Below are 22,790 nucleotides of genomic sequence, written 5' to 3'. Positions count from 1 at the left end.
CCCATTTTCAAGGAGGGGCAACTCTTGCTGTTATGAGATTCCCCGGGCAGCGACTGTGATGTGGCCCCCAGAGGACTGGGTGGGGGAGGGAGGGTCCCACTCACCGTCCACAGGGGTGCAGGGCTCGTATACCAGCCTGTAGCCCTCCAGGATGCCGTTGGGAAACTGCGGGGCCTCCCAGGACACGTTCACCGAGGTGGTGGTCAGCTCGCTGAACCTGACCGAGCTGGGCGCGCTGGGGGCTGCGGAGACAGCACAGGTTTTTGTGTTTGTTTCTCACAAAGCCTCGCGTGGTGCTCCAGGGAGCCGGCAGGGGGGTTTGGGTCTAGGCCCAGAACAAACAAGAGAGCAGATTTTCCTACAAGAGGTCATGAGGTCCCCTTCCCCTCTGCCCCCGCCCCCCGCCGGCACTCAGCTTGCCAGTACCAGAGTCCCTGGAACTGGGAGAGAAGCAAACTTTATTTTTCCCCAAAGCTGCAGAATTCAGACTTCTTCCTGCTCCATGGCCCTGAGCCCTGGCTGCGAGCGTGGGACAAGTCTACACTCACAGGGTCACTCCGGGTCAAGGCCATTTCCTGGCTTTGTCGGGGCTTGTCCCTTGGCTCTCCTGGAGGAGAAGGTAGGGAGTGTGTGGGCCTCAGAACATCAGGTGGGTGCTGAAGAGGGCTCTGGAGCTGCAGGGGTTGGAGGTCCCGGATGTGGCCTCTCCTGCAGCCCTGGGCTTGTCCCCAGACACAGCCCGCCTCCAGGAGGAGCCGCTGCCAAGGCTTGCTCCGGCCCAGAGGCCTGCATGCATGGGGGCGGGGGCTCTCGTGGGGGGGACCGAGGGGAGGGAAAGGAAGCAGCCCCCCGCATGGTCTCTGGAGCTGGCCCCCCCCCCGGGGGGGGGTGGCTGGGCTATTTTTGTCCACTGCTGCCTCCCCCTGCCGAGCCACAGCTGATCCAGACCCGCTTCCGGCTCCAGCTCAGGGGGCCTTTCCTGCCTCCCCTGGGCTCCAGGGGACATGGGACAGAACACGTCGTCCTGTTACCACGGTGACAGAAGCTTCCAGACTCCCAGGGGCTCACATCCGGCCAGAGACACTGACGCAGTGTACTTGGGACAGGCCGAAAACTCAAGCGCAACCCAGCCCAGCTGGACCCTGGCCAGTGTGGGGGCCAAGGGTTTCTCTGGAGCTTGGGCCCCCTCCTCTGCCCGCCCTCCTGTCCCGTCTCCCACCTGGCCTCCCTGCCTCCACCCTCTCCCATCCACGGTCTGCCTTCTGCTGAGCAGCCAGAGTGGTTTTTTCCCAAAGCACAAACCAGATCCACTGCTCAGTCCCTCCGACGGTTTCCTGTCCCACCTTAGATTAACCCAACCCCAAGCCCCCAGACCCTTGGTGACCTGACTCTTGTCCCACTTCCTTGAAAGCCCACCGGCTTTCTCTCTGGACCCCGATCTCTTCCAGCCTCCAGGCGTTTGCACCTGCTGGTCCCTGTGTGCCCAGAACAGTCCCCACCTCCTTCTAGAACTTTCCATATCCAGCCTCTCTCCTCATTCAAATCTCAGCTCCGTAATCATCGTCTTGGTGAGGTCTTTGTGGGCAAACCCAGCGAAAGCCACCCGCCGTCCTGCTGTTTGCCACCTACCCCCACTGCGCAGGGGCTCCCACACAGCCAGCGTGGGAGGAGAGGTGGGTGGGGTGGGCTAGACCTGGGTCTTCCTCCTCTCTGAGGCATCTCCTGGGGACCAAGCAGCTGCCTCCACCCCTCCCGAGCCCGGGCCACCCTCTGCCCTCCGGCCACCCCCGGTGCCCCCGCCTCACCTGCCTGCTGGGTCTGGCCCCGGGCGGGGGCGCTCTGCGGCCCGTCCCCTGCGGCGTTGAAGGCCGCTACGCTGACCATGTAGGCTGTGTAGCCGGTGAGGTTCTTGAGCTTGACACTGTTCTCAGCCAGGAAGAGCGTCTTCACCCGCTCCGTGAGGTTCCGCCGCTCGGCCTCCCAGAAGTAAATCTGTGGGTGCACAGGAGGTGGGGGTGACAGGCACGGAGACCCCCCCGCTCCCTTCCTGCCCGACCCGGGTCTCGGAGACACCGCCCCCGCTGTTTCAGAACAGCCAGGGCCCATCCCAGCCAGACTGAACCCAGGCCCCGTGCCCCTTCCTCACTGCGCTGCTGGTGGACTTAGCCCAGTACTCCTGGAGGAGTAAGCCGGTTCCATCCAGGAGGAGCCCGGCCCAGGAGACAGGTGCAGCCTGTGGAGCGGGCGCAGGGCCCGGCCGTGTCCCATTGCTGGGAACTGGCGGGACCCAGGCTCAGGCCCACCTGCAGCAGCTGTGGGTTAACCAGAGCCCCGCTGATGCACCGGGGGCGAGGCGACCTGGGGGCTGCAACCTGGCCGCCCCTGATGTGGCCAGGTGACTCCTCTGAGCCACAGCTTTGTCCTGCACATAGTGGGGTTAAGGAGCCTGCACTTCCCAACGAGAAGGGTGAAGGGTGAAAGGTCACAAGGACTTGAAAACACAGCACGGTGCCTCCCCAAGTACGTGGTCAGCTTCTGGAGGTGCTGCGTAGCAGCTGAAGGTTTTAGGCCAGGAACAAGGCAGGTGTGCCTTAGGGCTTTCTTTTAATCCATTTTTAACAGGCATTCATGCCCTAGGGAGTGACACGTGAGACTTCCTTAAACTCATTTTAGAACTTGGAACTGAAGCCATCCTGAAAACCTGTTGGTCGCAGACCATGTAGACAATTGGAGGTCATCTGGCGCCACCTGCTGGTCAGAGAGGCTTCTGCACGCCACAGGCTTCCCTGGAGGAAGCTATTAGGAGTGAGAAGCTATGACGTGGCCCCTGGCAGGCGGAAATGGTGCTTCAGATGTCTTGTTACCACGGAGTCCTCGCTTTTCCCCAATCCTACCCTGCTGACAAGAGGTCGCACAGGTGTGTAGATGAGAGCTGAGGTCACTCACTCATCCCCTGCTTTGTCCATTGCCAGTAAGGCGATGCACAGGAAACCCAGCTCCTGCTGGCTTTGGTGTTCAGGGGAAAGGTCAAGGCCAACGCTGAACATCCGGATGGCACCGGCACACAGTGGTGTTTGATTAGTGCCCGCTTGAAGCAGAAGAGAGCGTCATGGGTGGCATCCTGGGCTTTCCAGGGTCCGTGGTTGGAGAGAGGATGGTGACCCACACATCAGATGCTGTCCTAGGCCAGGCGGGAGGGGGCTGGGCTCTGATCACCGGCCAGCAGAAGGCAAGGGAAGGCTTGGGCAGGGGGCACTTCGCAGGCGTGGCTACTTGGGTTGGGTTCAAGAGAGAACACGCGGACAGGAATCGGAGGTGGCCGGCAGAGTTCTGTGCTGAGGAGCTGACCAAAGACAAGGCGACAGTGAGGGGAACACGTGGGGTCAGCACCGGGCACCAGAAGAGGAAACAGATTCCGGGAGCTTGTCTGCCCTGCCCGTGGGAGGGAGGGCCGCTGGGCAGGGGCAGCACATACTCGGCAGGTGCGTCTCGTCTCGTGTCCTGAACGCAGCAGGCTTTGGTGAAACCCAGGTCATCAGCGGTCAGAGAGACCTGTGCCGAGGGCACAGAGGGGCTGAGCCGGGACCCCGGTCCTCAAGGGCTTACAGCTGGCACGCTGTTGGTGCCCAAGAAGTGAATATTCGCTGGGGGAATGGCTGCCTTGCACAGACGTGGTGGGTGGAGGGGCGACACCAAGGCGATCACCAGCTCCCGTCCACGGTCCTCAGCCCCTTGCCCGTTCCCGCCGTGCTGTGTAACTGACCCACGGGAACTGCGTCTCTGACGTTTCTGACCTGCACCTGCTGTGTGACGCGGTCCCCAGGCCCAAGCTGACACGCACCTCTCACCTCACCTTGTGCACGTGTACGGGGTGAGAATACTGGAAACAGCGACCCCTCGGCAAGCTTGGAGCCTACACCTCAGTCCTTTCTTGCAGAAACAAAACTGTGTCTCCCGTGGCCGATGTCTCCCCGCCCCCCGGGACCACCCTCCTGCTCCTTAGACTCCACATGTGAGTGACATCACCCTGGATCTGTCTGTCTCCGTGTCTGCCTCGTCCAGCCGAGCACAGAGACTTCCGGGTTCACCCAAGTGGCTGCAAATGGCAGAGCCCCCGTCTCTGTCGAAAAGGCTGCACTCGGTTTGCAGGTGGACACTTCAAAACGCCCGCGGAATAAGGAAATTCAAAGATCCGCGTGTTTGGGTGCAAAATTTTTGCGATCCATGCACCGTTTTTTCCCACGCCTCGCATTTTTCAAGAACTCTCTTTGACAAGCCCTCCCGTGTCGGCGCGTGCACGCCTGTGCGTGCCTGCGTGTTCGCGTGCGTGTTCTTCTCCATTCACCCCTCCGCAAACATCAGGGTTGTGTTCTCACCCCAGCTATTGTGAGGAACGCTGTCACGGGCGTGGCTGGCACAGACATGGCCGTCCACGTACCTGCAGCTCTCGTTGTCAATGCCTTCGGATGCATGTCCAGGAGGGGGGGTGCTTGAGCATATGTCGGGGCCGTTTGTCACCTGGGGGATCCCTCTCGTTGCTTCCCACAGTGGCCGCACTATTTTGCATGCTGGCTGGCGGCGTGTCCTCATAGCTCACTTTCTGCTTTCTCTCCTCGGCCTAGCCGTGCTGGCGGGCGCGGGTGACCCGTCACTGCAGCTTGGGTTTGCACTTCCCGGAGGAGGGGCGGTGCTGAGCTCCTCCTCCTGGGTCCGCTGGCTGATCACATGTTTGTCCTTCTCTGAGAGACGTCCCTGCAGGTCCTTGGCACCATCCCTCACTTGGGTGGCTTCTCCTGTGCATCAGCCGCTCACCCCGCGTCCCAGCCCCATCCTGCGGGGTTCTTGCTTCACTCTGCTCATGGTACTTTGCTGAGTCCCTACCTCTCGCTTCACCTTAGCCCCCTGGCTGAGCTGCAGCCCTGGTGCCGAGGGCTCCGGCCACAGTGCCCCACAGCCCTCGTCCACTCACTGCCCATGCCTTGGTGCCCGTGGGGGATGGGTTCTGGGACCCGCATCCCTATTATCAAATGGTGCAGGATCTGCATAGAACCCACTCCCATCCCGAGATGACGACTGGCGCCTCGTTTATCATAGATGCCGGTGAACAGTTTTATACTGCGTGGCTAGGGCAATCCTGAGAAAAAAAAGTCCAGGGGTCGGCGCTGTGGTGTAGCAGGTAAAGCTGCCGCCGTCTGTAGTGTCGGCATCCCATATGGGTGCTGGTTCAAGTCCCGGCTGCTCCATTTCCCATCCAGCTCTCTGCTATGGCCTGAGAAAGCAGTAGAAGATAGCCCAAGTCCTTGGGCCCCTGCACCTGCATGGGAGACCTGGAAGAGGCTCCTAGCTCTTGGGGAGTGAACCAGTGGATGGAAGATCTCTCTCTCTCTTTCCTTCTGTCTCTCCATAACTTTTAACTTTCAAGGAAGTTTTTTTCTTGCAAAAAAGAAAAAAAAGTCTGTATTCTCCAGCACAGGTGCAATCTGTCCCTTCAGTATTTTGGATCCGTAACTGAACCCGAGAAAGCGGAACCAGCAGATACAGAGGCCGATGGCACCGTTCTCTCCCGCACGCCCCACTGCCCCCATCCCCACTCCTAGTGGAGGACCCCGCTCCGGGGAGACTGAGGCAATCCCACGCAGCACTGCTGCCTCTGTTGCCCCTGCCCCCAGCTGCCCTGCTGCTCCATGCCCACCCTGTGTGAGCACGCAGAATCCCTGTCCCTCTCACCTGCGCCCTGACAGCTTCCTGCCCCTGAGTCGCTGAAGCTCCCCCACTGGCCCGCCCAGGTCCAGCCGCACACACATAAGAGCCTCTCCACGCCCCTCCCAGCTGCCGCCTGTGATTCTCTTTAGAGCGAAACTTCTCAAAAGGGGTCGTCGGGGCTTGCACCCAGCCCTGAGCTCTCTCAAGCCCTCTCCCAGCAGCCCTGGCAGCCCCCGGCCCAGCCCTGGTCCAGTTCGCCCGTGAATGCTTTACCCACAGCCCCAAGAACAATGCTGGGCACAAAACAGCTGCTCAAGAAACACAGCTCATCGAATGACTGAAAGACCAGAGCTCAGACCGGGCACGGATGCACCTGCCTGCACACGTCACCGCTCAGCCCAGCCGCACTCACTGGCTAGGGGTGCGAACGCAGCAGTCACGGGAGTGCACATGAACCCCGGGGCAGCCACAGCAGTGGACTACGGGGCCGTCTCCCCAGCTCATGCTCGTCGTCCAGCTCAGGAATGGACGGACCGGTGTTTGCTGGGACACAAGGCATCTGCTGTGCTATACATGGCGCCCGTGCACCCACACGCTTCCTGGGTGTGGAGAATAACGCGTCTGTCTCCCAAGCCTTGACCGACTGTCTGCTGGCTGCCGATCCCTTGCTGGCTCCGCCCAGCCCGCTCCCTCCCTGGGAGCATATGCTGAGGGTGCAATATTTAGTCTTCCCAGCTGGTGCTCCTGGGCCCAGGCTGCAGAGCCACCATCCATCTCAGCACTCCCTGGCTGGCGAGACGCCCTTCTCCCCCACCCCCCTTCCCCAGATGGAGAGAGATTCTTCCTCTGGCTTCCATCTTAAGGCAGAGCTACGGATCCAGACCCGCCCAGGCACTTCACCTCTGCCTGTGGGAGGAGGGGCTGGGCCAGGTGAGCCGTGGGGGCCCCTGCACGTGTCACACTCCCCACGCCGGGCCACGGCACCGGGGCTACCCCCTGGAGGGACACCCAGCTGCCAAGAGTGAGTCAGTGCATGCCAGCCCGGCCCCTGGCTGTGTGTGCCACCTGCTCCGGCCCCGAGGGGAGACCCTTCAGGTTCCACACCTCCTTATTCGGTGATCAGGTGCTCAGCGCTTCCGGTCCAGCCCTGGCAGGCTGGCAGACCCAGAACCAGGCCCCTTATCATAACACAGTCACCCCAAACCTAGTAACGAGGGGGTTAAACGATCCCTTGGGGGGCTGTGTGTGCTGCTCAGAGGCGGAGCCAGCCAGGCCTTGCCCACACTCTGCCCACAGGACCCCGGTGAGGAGCAGTTTGGTGCCAGGTGCACGATCCCTCTGTGACCCCAGGTCAAACAGCCGAGCACCTGCACAGCGCAGACCAGGAGCACCCTCTCCCCGCCGTCACCCCCGGGTTCTCCCCGCGCTCAGCGGGCCCCTTGCCCCCCTCGGGGCACCCGTACCTTGTAACCCTGGATGTCTCCATTCTGGCCGTCCAGGGGGGGTGGCTCCCATGTCACATCCAGCTGTGTGGCCGTGGTGCCGTGGACGGCCACGTTTCGGGGTGCTGCCGTGGGCACTGGAGGGCGCGGGGGTGACAGGTGGGTGAGGGAACTCGGCAGGGGGGGAAGGGGGCAGGATGGGGATCTGGCCCCTGGCCCCGGGACTCACCGGCCTCCCCGACGAAGACCTCCTGGGGGGCACTCAGGGGCCCCTCGCCCACGGCGTTGTACACACTCATCCGGATCTCATAGCGCCGATGCTTGTTCAGGTCTGGGGGTGACAGTGGGGGAGGGGCACACTCAGGTCACTGTCCCTGCCTGGGCAGGTCTGCGGGTGACGTGGGGGAGGGGCACACTCAGGTCACTGTCCCTGCCTGGGCAGGTCTGGGGGTGACAGTGGGGGAGGGGCACACTCAGGTCACTGTCCCTGCCTGGGCAGGTCTGTGGGTGACAGTGGGGGAGGGGCACACTCAGGTCACTGTCCCTGCCTGGGCAGGTCTGGGGGTGACAGCAGGGGAGGGGCACACTCAGGTCACTGTCCCTGCCTGCGCAGGTCTGGGGGTGACAGTGGGGGAGGGGCACACTCAGGTCACTGTCCCTGCCTGGGCAGGTCTGGGGGTGACAGCAGGGGAGGGGCACACTCAGGTCACTGTCCCTGCCTGGGCAGGTCTGTGGGTGACAGTGGGGGAGGGGCACACTCAGGTCACTGTCCCTGCCTGGGCAGGTCTGGGGGTGACAGCAGGGGAGGGGCACACTCAGGTCACTGTCCCTGCCTGCCCAGGTCTGCGGGTGACGTGGGGGAGGGGCACAGCACTTCTGTAGTTCCAGTCCCTGGTGAAGGTTCAGGAAGGAGTGGAGGGAGGCGGAGCTCTGGCCTGGGGCGACCACTCAGGGTGCTGCTCAAACCTTGGCTTCTGAGGCCCGAGGGGGCCCATGGGACACCTGGGCACCGGGACCAGAGTCACTCCCTGCCTGCCTGTCCACTTTCCCATCTGCCATCCGGCCCCTGGTCCCTGGGCCCCAGCTCTTTTACACAGGGACCTGGCCCTGGAGGGCAGGGCAGCAGCAGAAGGAGGTGAAGTCTGGGCTGGGGCACCCCGCGTTTGCATTCAACTTGGGGTGCACAGGAGAGGACGCCTGGCAGGAGCTGGCAAGGGGGAGCTGGGATTGGGAAATGGGCTTGGACACCCTGGCCGGGGGACAGGATCCCTGCTGGGGGTGGCAGAACAGTCCCTCCCCTTCTCCCCTCTGTCCCTGGGCCCCTGGCGGGAGGGAGCGCTCCCCTCACCCAGGAACCAGAGGGGCGGGCAGTCCCCCCAGTTGGCTCGGGGAGGAACACGCAGGAGGCCCAGTTAGACTCCAGCCCGCGCTGTTTCCTCTTGGGCACAGCCACGGCCGGGAGTCAGGGGAACAGCAAGGCCGTGGCTGTGCCGCTGTGGGGACGGGCACCGGGCCCCCCTGGGACAGTGTGGATGGCAGGTGCATGTTGGCGTCTCAGACAGGGGCCAGAGCTGGGCCGAACCGTGCAGAGGAGGTCACGTGCCCCACCTGTCCCGTGGTGTCCGGAAGCTTCCGCACGGCCCTGCTGTCATCACCCCTACCGGCCCCAAGCACAAGGCTGCAGACCCCCCCTCCCTCCCACACTCAGTTCCCAGGTCACCGCCTGCCTCTCCATGCCATCGGGAAAAGCCCCTCCCGTGTGGTAAGGGAGGTTCTGTCCTGAGCGCCCTGGGGTGGGGACAGCCCTCAGGTGTCCCGGGCCTCTCTCCCCGTCCCCACAGGGGCCTGGCCGCCATGCAAGGAAACTTACTGTCTAGCTCGTACTGGGTGAGGCCGGGCCGGCTCAGGTTCCGCATGGAGTACAGGGCTGGGGGGTGGGGGAGGCGGAGGGGCCGGGGAGACAGCAGACAGAGGAGGTTAGTGTGACACCCTCCCTGCCCCCCAAAGACCCCCAGCAGGGGGAACAGGCAGAGGGAGGCCGGGATGGGAATGTGGGGGAGGGGGCCGGAAGTCACAGGGTAGCTGGAGCCCTGGGAGGCTGGCATCGCTGGGGCCAGCTCAGGAGGGCCCTCCGGTCCCAAGCGGCTCCCTCATTTTGAGCCGTGAAATACTGGGGTTGTTGATGACCTCCTAGGAGCCAGAGACAACTGCACTACCAGGACGTTCTGCTGGGCTACACAGAAAATCAGCGCTCTAAGCGCGAGTCTGGTCTTCCTGCCAACACCTTCCGCGGCCCACCTGGTCTCTGCTGACTGCAGGGAGACCAGGCCCAGGAGGCTGGGGCGAGCCCTGGGAGGAGGCATCGAGGGCACAGCAGCGGCCCCACCGCACACCCGGGGACCCGACCTCACCCCTGCCTCCTGCCCTCACCCCTCCAGGAGCCAACACAGAGCCCCGAGACTCTGCGCCCCTCACACAGCACCACCCGTCCCACCCCACCTGCCACCCTTTCGCTCTCTTGCGATACCACTGCCCCAGCCTCCGCCTGGCCTCCCTGCCTCCAGTCCCCCAACCTCTGCAGCAGGCAGCTATGACTCCGTGGGGCATCCTCCTCCCTCCCCCGGGCTCCTTGCTCTCCTGTTCCCCTCTCCAGGATGGGAGAGACTCCCAGGACCCCAGGGCAGGGCGCTGACTCCACCCAGGGACAAGCAGGGGCTTAGCCTGCAGCTGCGGGGCTGTGACCAGCAGAGGCCAGTGTCCCTTCCCACACACTGGGCTGTCCCCAGCCCTTCTCCTTGTTAACCTGGAATCACACTCAGCATTAGTGCCAAGGTCAAGGTCAAGGCCACAGAGGCCATTCCTGACCCTGACTTGGGCTCTCCTGGAACTCATCCTCCACCACTGGGTGTGGCCCCTGTCGACATCTATTTCAGGCTCCAGGCGGGCAGGGGTCTTGTCCCACTCAACGCCTGATGTGTCCCCCAGTGTCTCGTAGGAGGTGCTCAGCCGGAATGGAGCAGTTGGACAGGGGAGAGAGGCACACACACACGGGGGCGGGGCTTCAGGTTAGAGGAGTCCAGCAAGTGGGGAGGGAGTACGTCTGTCACCAGCGGCCCCCAGGTGTCACTCACAGGTAAGCTCCGCCCACTTGGCGCCAGGGTTGTTGATGCCTCGAAGCGTGAAGCCCCTCATCCCCTCGTAGAGCAGCTCCCGGTACCGGATGCGGAAGCCCAGGAGGATGCCATTGATCTTGTCCTCGGCTGGGGGCTGCAGGGAGGAGGAGGGAATGGGGCGGGGCCCAGGACCCAGCTCCCTGGCCCCGCCCTCTCTCCCCAGCACGCCTCCTGCAGGCACAGAGCTGTCTCTGGGCAGGAACAGAAGTCAAGATAAAGCTGGATGCTTTGAATCCGCGTGCACGAGGCAGGGAGGGGTGAGAGCCACCGGGCCAGAGAAGTCGGTGACCTTGGCCGTGATCACACAGCAGCGCTCAGACCTGAAGCCGTTCCCGAGCTGTTCCGCATCCAGGAACCCAGTCCCCAACACCAGCCTCCTGCGACTCCCCCGATCACCCGGCTACCGCTGCCTGGCCTTTTCCAACACTGCACGAACTCACAAGGGCAAGTGCGCCCACACGGGCTGCTCTCCCCAGAGCCCCTGTCACTCTGTCCTTAGCTTTCTGCTCACGTCCACAGCCGCGCAGGAGAGCAGACTCGGGGAGAAGGCGGGAGCTGCTTTTTATGACAGCTCTTTTAAAACCCGGCCGAAACGGTTCAGTCTTTTATGAGCTCCGTAATTGCTTCCCTGCCTGCCCCTGGCACCTCCTCTCCAGTCTGGCCACGATCTGCCCACAGCCACCCTGGCTCGTGTTCAGGGAGGGAGGGGCCGGCCCGTGGGCCCTTCTCGTGCTGGCTTGCAAGGCCGTCCCTGCACTGGGCTGCAAGTGAGTCAGGGCTGGGGCCAGGGCTGGGGTGCCCCCGGGTGATCACCGAAGCCCAGGATAGAGGGACCCGAGGGCAGCCTGGCCTCTGGGGTTCCCCCATGGTGGTCCTCAGGCCATGGCCGGACAGGAAGTGCCCAGCAGCTTGGGCAGCTGGACGGCCCGAGGAAGGGGGCACTTTATCTGCACATGGATGTGATGCGGCTCCTGCTGGACTTGATGGGGACCCTGGGGGGCCGGGGAGCACCTCGCCATGGACCTGACCCTGCCCACTCACAAGCTGTGTGCCCACCCCGGGTCTCGGGCCTCATCTGCAGGAGACAGCAGCACCTGCCTGGTGTGAGCACAGAACATTTCACGACAAGCCCACACGTGGATTTCTTGTGCCTTTCCCGCCCTGGGGGCAGACACCGCCCTGGGGGACGGGGGGAGGTGGATGGCGTTCTGGCCCAAGAGCAGAGCTTGTCTGAGGGCCGGTAGGAGATGGGTCGTACCTGCCATCGGATCAGCACAGAGGTGGTGGTGTGCGGCATCACCGAGAGGATGGTGGGGGCTTCATCGGGGGCTGTGAAGAAAGGCAGGCAGGTGGGGGGCCCATGGGGACAGGTTCTGCTGACTCTGCACTGCCCGATTCACCGTCTATACCCACGGACCCAGTTCTGCAGGTCAAAGGGCCCAGAGCCACGCACCTCCCGAGCATCCTTAACACCCTCCCTCCCCGTTCCCCAAGATTGTGGGGTCTCAGAGGCAGAAGGCACTCGAATGTGGGCTGAGTCTGGGTTCCCGGGGCCCCAGCAAAGGCCCTTCTGGTCCAAACCTGCATGGGGTGCTACCTGGGGAGCTGGAGGGCCCCCCAGGGGGGTGGTGCCCTTCAGAGGCCCTCCCCCCAGGAGACAATGCTCAGAGCCTAGGAGGCAGACAGGGGGCCCAGGGAGAGACCCCGGGGGTGGCAGGGACTGACCGGCCTGCAGGGTGGTCAGCGATTCCGACTCCTCGCTGAACTCGCTGTCCCCAATGTCATTGGTGGCTTTTACTCGGAACTTGTAGGATGTGAAGGGCTTGAGCCTGGGCAGGGTAAGGTGGGGGGGGGGTGGTTAAGAACCAAGGCGTTCCCTGAAGACCCCGCCCCAGGCCTCCACCACAACGACTCCCGATCCATTCTTGCCCGGAGAGAGAGGGCAGGCTGCCAACCCAATATACAGACAGCAACATCGAGGCCCAGAAAGGAGCTCTGCCATAAAGGAGGGGAGGGCTGGGGCCAGGCTTCCCAGACTACGCAGGCTTGGGGAGCCTGTAGCTCCAGTTGTAGCCATGGGTCCCCAGGAAGTGTCCACATATTCCCCATCTCAGAGGACTACGCAGTCACAAAAGCACCTGCCCGTCTCACTCTCAACACGCTGCCCGCCCACCCCAGGCTGCCGGCCCCTTCATCTCTGTGAACCCCCAATTCGTCTCCCAGCAGACACCGGGGGAGGAGGGGCATTAGCACAGAACTGGAGGGGACGAGTGGACAGGGGTCTCCTAGGCAGCCAGCTAGAGGTCTCATAACTCCCCTGCCCCCTTTCCGGGACCCAGCCCAGTGGTGCTGTCCCAGCCGGGTGGGGCAGAGGGAGAGGCTGGGGCAGCCCCGCCTCACCTGTCCACAACGAAGGTGGAGGCGTTGTGGCTCACGGAGGCGGAGTGCAGCGCCCACCGGCCGCTGGGCAGCTCGCGGGTCTGCACGGTGTAGTAGCGCACGGGGGACAGCCCGTCGCTGCCCGGCTCCCAGGACAGCAGCACGCTGCGGGCTCGCACGTCCTCCTGCCGCACCACAGGCTTGCTGGGCGGCTGCGGCCGGTCTGCAGGGGGGTGGGGGGGGGCAGCAGAGGGGAGTCAGACACCTGGGCCAGGTGGGGCTGCACCTTCCCAGAGGGGCAGCAGGTGCTCTGGGCTCGGGCCTGGTGCCCCTCTGTGCCCCAACTCTGCACACACTCGGGGCCCTAGTCCCAACCTGGGGTATGGGCACCCCAGCTCCTTTGCTCCTGCCTATGTTGGCCCCTGATGGAGTGGGTGGGGCCCTGTGCCTCCCTCTGGGAGGCTTTGCTTCAAGCTAGCCCCCCCAACCCCGGCTTTTGCTTCTCCCCAGCCTCACGTCCCATGGCCTCCCCTGCAGGTTTCCTAACCCCAGTGTCAGGCATTTGGAGTGGACGCTTCTCTGGGTGGGGTGAGGTCCCCACTGCGGATGCATGGCAGCAGCCTGGGCCTTTATCCACTAGATGCCAGTGGCACTGTCCCCCGCTCCCGTGCTGTGACAACCAAAGTGACTCCAGACACTTCCCTGGATGGGAACCACAACCTCCTGGTTGCTCCTGGGCACACGTTCTCAGAAAATACTTCTACACCCACCAGGGTCAGGCAAGGCAGCAGCTCAGGGCTGGGACTCCAGGCTGCAACCCGGGTCCCCCAGGGGACTGGACAGGGTCAAGGGCAGGAGGGGTTGGGGAGAGGAAGGAAGATGGTCACCAGTGTTCCTTTAGAAAACTAGCGTGGGGGCTGGCACTGTGGCATAGTAGGTTAAGCCTCCGCCTGCAGCACCACCATCCTGTATGGGTGCCGGTCTGAGTGCCTGCGGCTCCACTCCCAATCCAGCTCCCTGCTAATGCACCTGGGAAAGTGGTGGAAGATGGCCCAAGTGCTTGGGCTCCTGCGCCTTTATATGAGACCCAGAGGAAGCTCCTGGCTCCTGCCTTCAGATCAGCCCAGCTCTGGCCGTTGCAGCCATTTGGGGAGTGAACCAGCGGATGGAGGACCTCTCTCTCTGTCTCTCCTTCTCTCTGTCTGTACTTCTGCCTCTCAAATAAATAAATCTTTGAGGAAAAAAAAATAAAGCAAACCAGAGCAGAGCAGGGTCCTTGGGAGGGGTACCTGGCTCAGCTCTGCTGGTCTGCCCGCCCCCGTGCTACCCATGGCTTCCGAGGGGGACTGGCTTTGGCTGCAGCCAGGGCAACGTGGCCCACAGCTACTGCTCCCCAGCACCACCCTGGCCTGCCCCTCGGCCTCCCCAGCCACACATGGCGCTCACCTCTCTTCTCCGTGGTCACCACCAGGGCCTCAGCAGCTTCTCCCCAGCCCTTGCGGGTCTGCGCCGTGATACGGAACAGGTACACAGACTCGGGCTTGAGGCCGGTGGCCGTGTACTGGCGGGCGCTCGGCGCCAGCACTTCCACCGTGGCGGCGTTGGCCGTGGTGGTGTTGAGCCGATGTGTGATCTGGTAAGCTGTGGGGGTGGGAAAGAGACAGGTGCGCTAGGGGGTGGGGCAGGCTGCCCCCAGCACCCCAAGCAGGGGGCATTCCTTACTGAGCCAGTGTTACACCTGGGCCACCTTGGCTGTGGTCTGTCTGCCTGAAACCCTCGGTCACTCCCCTGGTCCCCAGCTGTCACGAGGGAGACTGTGGACCATGCAGCAGAGTGTCCGTGACCCCGTGGGAACCGAGGCAGGGAGAGGCCAGACCACCAGCTGGGACTTCTGGCCCGGGTCTTCTGCTCCTAACAGTCGTTCTTCCCAGCTGTTCTGTGTCCTGGGGAGCACGGTGCGTGCAGGGCTAGGGCAGGTGGCCAATGAGTGCGTGAGTGCCCTGCAAGCCCATCCAAGCCTCCATTTTCAAGGTCAGGGGCCTGAGGCTGTGAGGGACGCACACTTGCTCAAGTTCATGCAACTGGGGGAACCCTGGCTGGGAAACGAAGCTTCCGGGGGACGCCTCCCTCCCCTTTCCCAGCAGGAGCCGGCCAGCGCACCCTTGCTTGACCACAGTGGGAATGGCAGCCGAGGTCTACCAGGGCACAGGAGCAGGTGCAGGCTTACCAAGAATGATGCCATTGGGGGCGGCTGGGGGCTGCCAGATCAGCCGCACGGACGTGGTTCTCACCTCTGGGAACAGGATGCCCATGGGTGGCCCTGGGACTGGAGGGGACAGAGAGGGAAGGGGCCGGTGGTGAGGCTGCTGCAAGCAAAGTCCAACACGGTGGGGCAGCCGGGAGGGTGGAGGAAGACGGGGCCAGGCAGCTGAGTGAGTGAGTGTGGAGGGGCTGGCACCAGGTTAGGAACCAGGGTCGTGAAAATGAACTCCACGAGGCTCCCTCCCTCAAATCTGGCTTGGCAGGAAGAGAAGGCTGGACGAGGCGTCCACCCTCGAAGCAGGTGTCACTTGCCAGAGACCTTGTGCTGGCCTTGGCCCAGGGTCTGTGGTCACGCCCAGAACTGGGCAGGTGCACCGGCCCTGGGCCTGCACTGGGCAAGCTCCTTTGCCCATGGGGTGGGGTGCCGTGGGGCAACAGGAAGTGCCCCCTGCCCTCCGAGCCTGCATGACCTCTCTGTTTAGCTATCGCCCCAGGATCCTGGAATTCCCTGTCCAGGCAGCTCTGAACATTCTTCCAGAGTCTGCCTGGGCCCAGAGCCACCCCCCGAGGACAGACTGCACCCCTGGGCCCCGGGATGGCCAAAGGGTAACTGTTGTGCTGGGTGGGTGAAGAAGGAATGGTGCAGGCTACAGGCAGGGCGGGCAGAGGACGGGACAGGGGTGTGGGTGTCTGTGTGCGTAGGAGGCAAACACTGGGACTGAATGCCAAGAAACCCTGAGATTTCTAAACTTGAACTTGGCCTTGCAGGTCATGGGGAGGGGACATCTATTTGTCAAGGCAGGAGGATGGCACGTATTTAATTTAACAGCTCATTAGCTTGATTTATAACTTCGGGACGTATAGACATATGGTATTTAGGCTTCCTTCTGCATTCTTGTTTTGACCCTGCAAATGTGGGTAGGACGTGGGTGTGATGGGGGGAGGGCGTGAAGGAGAGGGCAGAGGACAAATCGGTCAGCTTGGGGTAGGGAACTTCCCAGCGATGCTGCTGGAGCCCGGCTGCGGTCACCGGCTCGCACACAGGACCAGGAGGCTCGGAAAACATCAAGGCTTTCTCCTTCCTAGAATTTTACTCAAAATGAGCCTGCCCCTAGAGGAGACAGAATGCCAAGCATGCACAGAGCGCCTGCCCCATACGCTCGTCCTGAGCAACAGCCGGAATCGGACGTCCGCCTGCCCTCATGGCTCCATTTCTTGCCCTGACACCCAGGCTGCCGTTAGCATCCTGGGTGGTGGGGCTGGGAGCCCTCAGGCACCTGCTCCCCACAGCTCAGCACAAACTGAGAACACGGCTGGCCTTGGAGCAGGGTGCGACCCCAGGAGCGAGGCTGGGAGGGCGCTGGGAGGAAGGTGGTGCCCACGGGGACGTGGACTCACCATCATCCAGTGTGCGCTCCAGGATGGGAGGGTGGCTGGGGCTGCCGTCGCCGATGCGTGTGAAGGCCAGCACCTGCAGCTCGTACAGCGCGTACTTGCCCAAGCCCGTGAGCTGTGCGCTGCGGGACGCGTTGCCTTCCACCAGCCAGAACCGGGGCTGCGAGTCCGAGTCCTTCTCCTTGTACATCACCTGCAGGGCCCAGCATGCGTGAGGGCCGCTCCCTGCCCACGCCTCCCTGGACTCATCCCCAGGGGCAGGTGGGCGGGGACGGATAGGCGGACCTGGGCTCCTGGGAGTGGCTGGACCCCAAGGAGGCACTGGGCCAAGACACAGTTAGCATTCCTGAGGACGGGGCACACCAAGGCGGGCTCAGTACCGGACTGGAAGGTTCCTTAGAGGGCATCCAGGTGGGAGGGGGGGCCCAAAGGGGGCCTGTCACTCAGCTAGCAGCGGCAGAGAGCCACGCCTCCCAACTGCTGCTAGGGAGGCGGAGTTTTAAGGGGAATCCCAGCAGACAATGGAAACCCAAACAGAGAGGCTGGGGACACCCAGTGTGGCCTCCTGGGAGGGGGAGGGCACCCCAAGGACCCTGGGCCCCACTGGACACCTCCGACTCCCTCCTTGTGCTGACCGCTGGGTAAGAAGGGAAGCAGAGGCCCAGAGGGTGGCCACAACACGGGAGCTGGGGTGGAGAGGCTGGGGTGGGGGTGGGGGTGCAGGGACCCCACTGTGCCCCGTCCCAAGACCCACCTTGTAGCCAAGCACCAGCCCGTTGCGGTCAGCCTCGGGGACCTGGCTCCAGCGCACCAGCATGCTGCTCGACGTGGTGGCCAGCGCAGACACGTTGGTAGGGCCAGACGAAGGGACTGAGCGAGAGGCAGAGCGGAGAGAAGGCACTCAGGGTCCGGCGCTGAGCCTGGGTGGGAGGGGTGGGGCAGCACGCAGGGCCGGGGAGCAGCCAGCCCCAGGGCGATTATCACACGTGACATCCGGGTTCTGGAAGGTGGCACAGACGCTGCTGCTGCTCTCAGGTTTCCCCCATCCTGCCTCTATCTGCTGCTCGGGCTGACGGCAGGGGAGCCCGCGGCGTTTCCCACCAGCACAGCAATGGGGGGGGGGGGCGGCAGGAAGGCTGCCTGTGCTTTGACATGGGCAGCGGACCACGTGTGGACGATCAGGGCTGCCCGTCTACCAAGGCTCGTGACCTGTGGGCGACCCCCTCTGCCCGGCCCCTGGGAGCTGCTGGCGTTCTGGAATGTTCTGAGAGCTAACTCTCCCTGAGTCTCCATCGCAGGCTCTCTGGGTGTCAGGGTTAAAGTTGGGGACAGGGGTGTGGCCATCCGGGACAGCTGAGCCTGCCTGGCTGTCCCACAAAGTGGGACCCCAGCAATCCCAGGGTGTGGCAGGTGCCCGGTAGGGAGGCTTGAGCCCAGGCAGGCTCCCAGGCTGGCCTTGAACAGTGGCCCTCGGGTGCCCACAGAGCAGAAGCAAAGGGGGTACCTGACTCCCGGGTCCTGCCCAGGACCGTCGGGCTCCAGGGCCCACTCCCGATGGCATTGAAAGCCTGGACCTGGACGCGGTACTCCGTCCACTCCTCCAGGCCCTCGATGGTGTACTCCCGCTCCACACGGTCCTGGACCACGTGGCTCAGGGTCTTGCCGTGGCCGTCCGACCTGCTGTACTTGATCCTGTACCCCACAGAGTCGGCGTTCCCGTTGTATTCCATCTCTGGGAGAGGCTGCAGCAGGGCAGGGGCGGGCAAAGCCATGGTGAGCCCAGCCCACCCTGGGCAGGGCAGAACTGCCCCCTCTTGCAGGCAGGCAGCCCATGGTCCAACCTGTCAGTGTCCACCCCCAGCCCTAATTTTTTTAAAATTTATTTTGAAAGAGTTACAGAGGAAGAGGGAGAGGGAGAGGGAGAGGGAGAGGGAGAGGGAGGGGGAGGGGGAGGGGGAGAGGGAGGGGGAGAGGGAGGGGGAGGGGGAGGGGGAGAGGGAGGGGGAGAGGGAGGGGGAGAGGTCTTCAGTTCACAGATTCACTCCCCAGATGGCTGCAGAGGCCAGGGCTGGGCCAGGCCGAAGCCAGGAGCCAGGGAGTCCATCCAGGTCTCCCACGCAGGTGCAGGGGCCCAAGCACTTGGGTCATCTTCTGCTGCTTTCCCAGGTGCATTAGCAGGGAGCTAGATCAGAAGTGGAGCAGCCAGGATCAAACCATATGGGATGCTGGCGTGCCAGGCAGTTTTACCTGCTACGCCATGATGCCAGTCCCTAACTCCATATTTCCGATGGTCCCCACCTCCCTGTGTGTCCACTCTAGGCCATTATTTATTGTGCACATGGCAATTCACTGCCCTGCGAGGGAGCGGAGGCTTCTCCAGGGGCCTTTGGAGACAGCCTGTCCCACCCGCTGATGAGCGTGGCCACCTCAGGCTCTGGCCATCTCCCGTGCTTAGCTCCCTCACTCAGTGATCCGCCCATTCCACTTAACAGCCTGCAAGGCCTGGTCTCGGCTCGCACATGCCCTGAGGGAAGCGGGCTCAGGGATGGATGGGGCACCCATCCCTGTCCGGAAGTCCCTCTCTGCACACCTGTCTCCCCTGCCGCATCTCCAGACTCCGACTTCTTTGGTTTCGTTGAAGGGAAAAGAGAGATTTCTCTCCTGGGCCTTGGGACTAGGCTGGGAGGGCTGTGCTCACTGGTTCAGTGTAGTCTGGGTGATCTCGGGGCTGAGGCGTGTACATGAGGTGGGGAGCCCGTATCAGAAGCAGGTGCGAGCTGAGAGCCGGAGCTGGAGCAGCCGCCCTCCAGGCTGCCTCTCCTGGGGCCTGCGTCCCACAGCTCACCATGGGCGACCCTCTGCAACCCAGTCCTCCCCTTCGGCCTGGTCTCTGCTCACTACCCACCCGCTCCCTCCGCAGACACTTGGTGAAGCCGGCCAGAGACCACTAAGGGAGCCATGGACGGGCTTCAGAGCAGGGAGGGGACTTGATATAGTCTCTCCCCTGCTAACTGGCTACTGTGCACCATTAAGGGGGCCTGAGAGGGGCGTGGGGACCTGCCCGGCACAGCCACTGCTGGTTGCTCTCTCTCTGGTCTCCCTGCACACCGCACTCTTGCCCCTCTGGGTATCTGAGACCTTGAAATGTGAGTCGGTGCGGGGGGGTGGGGGGAGGCAGAGGCCAGAGCGCAGGGACGGAGGGCTCTTGGCCAGGGTGCACTTGACTGGAGGGGCTGGGTGGAGAGGCGGCTCTGCTTCGGCCTCTCCAGGAGGGGAGGTTCGGGGGCGGGCCAGTGGTGCCCCGTTTCCTCCCCGGCTCCTCTCACAAGGCCGTCCATGTAAGGGAAAGGCAGCAAGGGACTCACGGTCCGGCTGGCCCACGGTGGGAGCAGCCGCTGGGTGGTTTTCCACGGACAGGAAGGGAGGGGGTGGGAGAATGGGCCTGGGGAAGCCACGTGCAGCCAGTACTTCCCGACACTGGAGCCACGAGGTGTGCGGTGCCACTCCCAGCATGCACTTGTATAGGAACATGTTCTGGTTCGCTCCACGCCTCCCTGGGATTATGGGACCTGCACTGGGAACACTGCCCCAGGGAGGGTCTGGGGGAGAACTGATCTCTCCAGCGGCTTCCCCAATTGTGGGGGCACTTGGCTGGGGCTGGTCCCAGGCCCCTCACCAGATAAGTAAAGGACAAAAGATGGTAACGAGTGAAGAGCTTGGGGCCGATGCTGTGGCATAGAAGGTTAAGCCTCCGCCTGCAGCACCAGCATCCCATGTGGGCGCCAGTTCTAGTCTCGGCTGCTCCACTTCCGATCCAGCTCTCTGCTAATGCACTTGGGGAAGCAGCAGCAGATGGCCCAAGTGCTTGGGTCCCTGCACCCATGTGGGAGACCCGGAAGAAGCTCCTGGCTCCTGGCTTCGGCCTGGTCCAGCCCTGGCTGTTGCAGCCATTTGGGGAATAAACCAGTGGATGGAAGATCTCTCTCTCTCTCTCTGCATTTCAAATAAATAAATCTTCAAAAAAAAGAGTGGCGAGCTGTCGGCATTCTGAGGCGGGCCCTCCCTGGGGCACTGAGAGCTCTGTGGGGTGGTGAGGGTCAAGGTCCCCCCTGGAGCCTCACCATCCAGCGGAGCCACAGGCTGGTCTCACTGGCCGTGCGCAGCGTCACGTTGGCCGGGGCCATGTCAGGGGGCGCCTGGAGGGTCTGGATCTTTCTAGAAGGCTGGCTGGGTGGGCTTGTGCCCACGATGTTCACCTGGCGCATGCGGAAGCTGGGGGCGGGGGAGAGGATGATGAGCGAGATGGTGAGGGCAGGACTTGGGGCCGCGCCCTCCCCCCCCCCCCCCGTCTGGGCAGCACCCCCACCCCAGCTGTGTCTGGTTACCTGTAGTAGGTGAAGGGGTTCAGGTCGGGCACCTCCATGGAGCGGGCGTCGGGCTCATTGGCGAGCTGGTGGATCAGCAGCCACTCCTCTCCCTCTCCGATCACGCCCACCTGGAAAAGGGAGGGACCCTTGGACCTGAGCCCCAGCTCCGGGGAGACGCCAGCCCTTCCACAGGGGTCCGGGTTCAACTCCCAGGACTCCTGCAAGGCACCAAAGGGGTCCCCATCCTTGAAGGCCCTTGACCTTGGCTCCAGGTGAGACTTGGAGACTTCCTGTTTAGAACCGCGTGGACGCTTGTTATACCTGCAGTCCCAGGTCCTACCCTAGACCCAGCCGATCTGAATCCCAGGGGTGGTGCCACGTGGCTGGGCTTGTCACGAGTCCCTCATAAACATTTGGGGTGCGGCTAAGGGTCCCCTCTGGCACCCAAATCAGCTAACCATGCATCAGGACTGCGGGTGGTGGGATGCAGGTCAAGGGGCAGGCAAAACTGAGAACCGGTGCAGGTCAAGGGGCAGGCAAAACTGAGAACCGGTGGCTTAGAAGGCTGCGGCCTTCTAGGGCAGCTGCTCAGCACCTGGGCCAGGAAGGGGTGAGGGGGGAGTGGGGAGCTCACAGGCGCAGGTGAGGTGCAGGTGTGGCCATCTGGGACATGTGGATGGTTCCCAGCTCACAATGGCCTGACTGAAGGATGTCGGATGAAGCTGTGAAATTGACATGCACTCGGATTCGCCACTTTTTTTGAATTTTAACGTTTTTCCTGGCTCTTAATTCCTGATATGATACTCTTTTGAGATTCCCGGCTGTAGGTAGATGTAAGCAAGTGTTCTGAGCGGGGTTAAGGTAGGCGAGGCTAAGCTGTCATGTCTGGCAGGTGTTTTAACTGTGTTTTCCACTTAAGATATTTTCGACTTAAGATGCGTTGTCAAGACATAAACTCCGTGCAGGCAGACACGACCTGTATTAGGCCACTGAGGGCTGTGTGTGAAAATTCACACAGACTGATACACACTACACAGTGGAGAGTTGGGGGCTGCCCAAGGCCAGGAGAGGGGGCACTGCCTGTCCCATGGGGCCACCCTTCAGCAGGCCTTACCTGGGCCTCCACCAGCCAGCGGGAGATGGAGGTTTTCCCATCGTAGCCTGGCCTGAACTGCAAAGTCACGGAGCGGGGGCCGATGTTGGAAATGCCCAGGTTGGTGGGGGCCCCTGGCAGCTCTGGAAAATAAGAGGATAAGGTGGGAGGTCAGGGGAGAACATGTCCCCACCCGGAGCAGTAAGTCAGGAGGAAGTGTCCCCTCCTGGAGTAGGCATTGTGGGCACGGAGGGGACTTCTCCTGGTCTTGTCTTGGAGAAGCAAGGTCAAGGCCTCCCTCCTGTCCCCCCAACAAAATCTGTGTTCCTGTGTCTGACAGAGCACCTGTGCACACACCAGGAGCCCGAGAGATCTGGGGGCTCAAGGCACCCTGCAGGGCCAGGGACAGCTCCCAGGGCCAAGAAACAGGGGCTGCAGATGCAGGGGGCTTCCTTGGGGGCTGGTGGGGACCTGCCGGGATGCTCCAGACGAAGGCTGAGCCAGCCCAAGTGCGGCTCCGCAGAGCCAAGCGGGATCAATCCTCCCCTCCAGCGGCCAGCCCCCACGCCGCTCCCCAGCCTGGGGTTGGGGTGGGGTGGGGACGGGGGCAGCTGGAGTTTTCCCACCAGGAACCTGGGGCTCCTGAAGTCAAGGTGAGCAGGAAGAACAGTCAGCCTGAGTCAGGCCCGGGTCTGGTTCTGCCTTCCCAGGCTCCGGGTCTTCAGGCAAGTTTCTGACTTCTCGGTGCCTCAGTGCATGGAGACACAGTGGCCACCCCTGCCCCGGGCTGGTGGTGAGGGCTCAGTGGGGCACGAGTGTGGGGTGCTTACCCCCATGTCCTGGGGTGCCACACAAATTCGAAAGGCTTTTCAGAAATCTATGGAGAGTGTACATTCAGAATAAATGATGTGGGCATTTCAAAATTTTCACTCAAATAAGAGAGAGAGAGAGAGAGAGAGAGAGAGAGAGAGAGAGA

The 22,790-nt window shown here is 62.8% G+C and overlaps 1 protein-coding gene across 2 annotated transcripts in view; it reads right to left on the bottom strand.

Moving 5' to 3' along the window:
• Positions 1-22,790, bottom strand: part of SDK2 (sidekick cell adhesion molecule 2) — a 244,342-nt gene that overhangs the window by 22,905 nt on the left and 198,647 nt on the right. The window contains exons 22-38 of one of the 2 annotated variants that reach the window (XM_062216721.1): positions 21,836-21,957; positions 20,740-20,849; positions 20,476-20,626; positions 17,859-18,096; positions 17,109-17,224; positions 16,358-16,547; positions 14,925-15,023; positions 14,144-14,338; positions 12,719-12,920; positions 12,044-12,147; positions 11,577-11,647; positions 10,277-10,412; positions 9,016-9,072; positions 7,375-7,476; positions 7,167-7,282; positions 1,806-1,992; positions 105-242 (exon numbers count right to left, since the gene is read on the bottom strand). In XM_062216721.1, the coding sequence (XP_062072705.1) occupies positions 105-242; positions 1,806-1,992; positions 7,167-7,282; positions 7,375-7,476; positions 9,016-9,072; positions 10,277-10,412; positions 11,577-11,647; positions 12,044-12,147; positions 12,719-12,920; positions 14,144-14,338; positions 14,925-15,023; positions 16,358-16,547; positions 17,109-17,224; positions 17,859-18,096; positions 20,476-20,626; positions 20,740-20,849; positions 21,836-21,957 (2,334 nt within the window). The remainder of the gene's footprint in view (positions 1-104; positions 243-1,805; positions 1,993-7,166; positions 7,283-7,374; positions 7,477-9,015; positions 9,073-10,276; positions 10,413-11,576; positions 11,648-12,043; positions 12,148-12,718; positions 12,921-14,143; positions 14,339-14,924; positions 15,024-16,357; positions 16,548-17,108; positions 17,225-17,858; positions 18,097-20,475; positions 20,627-20,739; positions 20,850-21,835; positions 21,958-22,790) is intronic. The other variant, XM_062216722.1, reaches the window with a different exon arrangement.

This window comes from Lepus europaeus, chromosome 18 (genome assembly GCF_033115175.1).
Source record: "Lepus europaeus isolate LE1 chromosome 18, mLepTim1.pri, whole genome shotgun sequence".
NCBI lineage: Eukaryota > Metazoa > Chordata > Mammalia > Lagomorpha > Leporidae > Lepus > Lepus europaeus.
This window is presented reverse-complemented; position numbering and strand designations above follow the sequence as displayed.